This window comes from Macadamia integrifolia, chromosome 8 (assembly GCF_013358625.1).
Source record: "Macadamia integrifolia cultivar HAES 741 chromosome 8, SCU_Mint_v3, whole genome shotgun sequence".
In the NCBI taxonomy this organism is placed as follows: domain Eukaryota; kingdom Viridiplantae; phylum Streptophyta; class Magnoliopsida; order Proteales; family Proteaceae; genus Macadamia; species Macadamia integrifolia.
In genome coordinates, this window is record NC_056564.1 from 3,247,066 (window position 1) to 3,251,315 (window position 4,250).

At 36.3% G+C, this 4,250-nt stretch overlaps 1 protein-coding gene across 2 annotated transcripts in view; it reads right to left on the minus strand.

Moving 5' to 3' along the window:
* LOC122087256 (protein SCAR2-like) overlaps positions 1-1,047 on the minus strand; it is a 9,625-nt gene extending 8,578 nt beyond the window's left edge. For both annotated transcript variants that reach the window (XM_042656324.1, XM_042656323.1), the window contains exon 1: positions 668-1,047. In XM_042656324.1, coding sequence (XP_042512258.1) covers positions 668-822 — 155 coding nt within the window. In that variant the 5' untranslated portion in view covers positions 823-1,047. The remainder of the gene's footprint in view (positions 1-667) is intronic.
* Between the last annotated feature and the right edge of the window lie 3,203 nt (positions 1,048-4,250).

A 4,250-nucleotide genomic window follows, 5' to 3' on the forward strand; every position in this document is an offset into this window, starting at 1 on the left:
CCCCCCCCCCCTCTTTATTCCCAAAATTCAGTATTAGGTGAAAAAAAATTATATACAAATTTCACCAACTCCTTAATTCAAACGGGAAATCAAATCAGACGAGAAAATTACTTGACAATGTACATATAAATTTCAATCAGAATCGCATATTAGATTCTCGTCTATATGTTATATATAACAACAGGAATACAAAATCCAATCACAGAAACAACCAATTCGAAACTAGACTTCTCGCCACCGTCCTTGAAACACCGAAATACAAGCTACAGAGAGATAGATTGAAAAAGAAGCAGCCAAACAAGCCAGCTTTCTACTCTTCATGGCCCCACAGATCACAGAAACAACCAATTCGAAACTAGACTTCTCGCCACCGTCCTTGAAACACCGAAATACAAGCTACAGAGAGATAGATTAAAAAAGAAGCAGCCAAGCTAGCCAGCTTTCTACTCTTCATGGCCCTACAGATCTAAAATTCCAAAAACGAAAAAAAATCCGATCTTGCGAGACAACCAGCAAATACAGAAATGCCTAACCAAATTTTAGTTCTTGGCGCGCATTTCAATCAATCAAGCAGGAAATCCTCGAGTAAAAATCCCCATATCGGACGTATAAACACCAGAGTTAATAGAACTAAACACCATATATAAGAGAAGATCATAACACTCACTCAGCAAGGTCTCCCAACTGACGTAATACACCAACGAGACCTGCCATGGCGACACCTTCAAGTAGAGCTTCGGGATCATCCTTACCAGCAGCTCTGTAAAGCTCTGGATCCGCTAAACTATACTCGTTCCTTGTCTGGAACCTTGTCAACGGCATTTCGTTCCCTATGTATCAAAACCCCAAATTCTCAAAGCTTTTTCTCCTTCCTTGTCTGATTTTCCTTTCACCGCTACATTTCCGCCATTAAAGCTTCCACAAGAAAAACTCTCCGCAGTCTACGTCTGCACGCGGAGGAGAGAGAAAATCTTAATTGGGTTTTGAGAATTTTTGAATGAATATACAAAGTGGAGTGGCAAAGCAGACAGGTGAGGACATGGAGGGAGTGAGTATCTATTTAATAATGATAATAACGAATAACGAATTGCCCTTCTCTGTTACACCATATGGGAAAAGGGAGTGAGGGACCCACTTAAGATCAAAGGTCAGATCAGAAAAGGATGAAGTGATGAACGGTCGGGTGATGTATCATGGGGCCCACTATCCTTTTTCTTCCTTTTTTTTTTTTTTTTTTTTGATTTCTGAAATACGCGGTAATGTAAAGGTGGTGTCCACGTTGGTTAACTCTCTCACGTGTGAAATGCTTAACCTTAACCATGTGAGTTAACGAGGTGTTCCGTTATTTTCAACGGAGGTGGCAAACCGTTTATTTTCGGTTGGACACGTGTACAAACGCATGTCACCCGACACACTTATCAATGTCACGTCACCTCAGAGCGCGGGTGGTGCGGAGTGCGGAGTGCGGAGTGCGGACAATGGGGGTTATATGATCCACCACTACTACTTGCGGGCTGTAGCATAGGTTTTATGTCATACCTGACGTCAGCAAATGAGGCAGATTGGGTCAGGGTGAAACCAGAGGTTCACCGGTTGGCTGGAACCCTAAAATAAGAAGCAAACATGATTTACGATTTATTTATTTAATTAAAAAACTTTTTTTTTAATTCGAAAGACTTGTAGATCTTGATATAGATGGTTTTATTTCATTGATTTCTTTTATTTTATTAATTAATTAAAAGATAGGAAAAGGATGAATAGGTAGATCGAAGTGCATTTATATGATCGATTCCAAAATAGGTCATTGACATTAGTACAAACAGAAATTGGGTTTTGTCAATACCAATTATATTAAGACGAATAACTAGACATGAGGAAGTAATCAAGTAAACAATCGCAAACAAAACAAGGAATTTTCATAAAACATATACATGCATATATATATATATATGCATATACATAGACACAAATGCCTATATTCACTTTTATATTTTCGGTTACATATATGGATATCAATCCGTTTGTATATGAAACATATACATGCATATTAGCATAGATATCGCGATCCTTTTTTATTTGACCAATTTGGTTAATTAACCTTAATAATGTTCACATTGTTGATCCCCTTGTCTATTTTTAAGGGAGGGAGGCTAGATACCGTACCTAATTCAATAATCAAGAAATTATTACCACCATAAAGGAGCTCTTAAAAAGACAATCTTAATAGTCTTCCTCAACAAACTTTTGCTTCTAATTCTTAGGTTCCCTCAGAGTTAGTGACTTCTTTCATTGTCTCTTCTAATTTTGCAATGTATCTCAACCTTCTTATCTCACCAAAACTCATGTTACATATGATTTGATTTTTTTTCTATTCTAATACCTTAAAAAGGGGTCTTTAGTTATTCCAAAAAAAAAGAGAGGAGGTTCCTACCCACATGCATGCAATGGCCATGTTATGATGTAGGAAGTGATCTCTATAAGAGATGGAGCCTATTGAGTGATCTTGACATGGGGTGAGATTAAATTAGTCCATCTACATCCTCTTTTATCTCTTGGACTATTGCTTTTAGTTATTATTGTGTTGTTTGGTCTTTTTAGTATAAATAGAATTTTTTGTGCTGAGAAACAATTTGGTAAACATGAGAACCCATGTGGTCAAGAAGCTGAGAAAGTGTCAATGTGAGTCCACATGTTTAAGAAATGAAAAGACATGAAAAAAATCCTCACACTGTTAGCATCACGATCAATTAGATTATTTATCAAGTCTTACTTTAAGAACACCAACCAACAAACCGCAATGTAATGAGAAAGCCTCTCTTATTAGTGATGCCTGTGATATTGATGTCAATGTTATCCAAATAGCTTGTCAAGTCCACTTATCAAGGGGAAGACAGACTCTAGGGGGATAAAAGTAATCTGTCTTGTATGCCATGATCACACCCCACCAACCTTAAAGAGATTAAGATACAATTAGAATATATTAAAAGAAAATAGTATAACCATGAGTAAACTAAAAACCACAATAAGCTGTTGTTAGTGTATGGTTCAAGTCTACCAATCAATATATATATATATATATTCATTTAAAGTTTGTCAACAAGTGCAGGCTTAGCTCGTGATCGATTTGTCACAGTTAAGGGAGAAAAATCAGGCTTGAATCGCTCTTCTTAGAGTACAAGGAATAAAGTGGTGGTAGAATCTGATCTATCATAAGGTCAAGTGATCCATCATTGTATCTAATAGAATGTAACTTCCATTCTCACAAGTTAGCTTGCCAGGTTAATATTTCTAAAAAAGAATTTGGATAAAGACTGTTTTTCCTCTTTTCAACAGTAATTATTTCTCGGAACATGAATCAAACCCATGTTTGAACTAAAATTGAGATACTTATACAAGTTTTTTCCTCTCAGATATCTGAAAAAGTTGACAATAAATTCTTTCAAAATTAACTATTCGCCCCTCTATTAGAGGCGTTCCAAAAATGCTAAGGCCATGTACATTAAACAATTATGGCAAAGCCAATCATGGCGATATCCTACCCATGTGTGGCCCTAATGTCTTTCATGAGGTTGGCACTAACACTTCCAATTTTTATCTTTTGGTTCTATGGCAACCTAACTAGCTTAATGAGATACCATACAAGGTTGTCTTCTCTCATTAAAAGGGCAAATGCCGACCAGAAAAAGCCTACTCTGGTCGGTACCCGACCGAGGAGTTCATGCCTAATTGTTTAATCACCACAATCATGTCATTACAGACTAGTATTATTATTTATCACTGTTATCATCATCAGACGAGTTCATTCCCCATTGTTTATATTAATCACCACCATCATCTCATTACAGACTACTTTTTCTTATTAATTACTGTTACCATCAGAAGTCTGTGTCCATAGAGTTAGTTATATACATACCTGTACAAAGTTTTTGGGGCACAAAAGCCACCACCTATGATATTAGAGCAAAAAGAATCATTTTGCAACTACTTATAGTAAATAACTGTTCAAGACCATAAGCCATATGGAGTTTAAAAAAAGGAAAAGAAGACAACCTAAAAGCTTGAACTATGTGGTTATAGATATGCTTTCATATAAAATCATGCAATCTTTACCTTAAAGCTTAGTTCCTTGTGAAATACTCTCTAGATATTTATGGTGTATGGAGATAAAGACTCTTTAATTCCTCAACCACTTCAACAACCTCCACAACTCATAACAAGATATTTGTTAATGTATGCAACTGTGAGTGGGT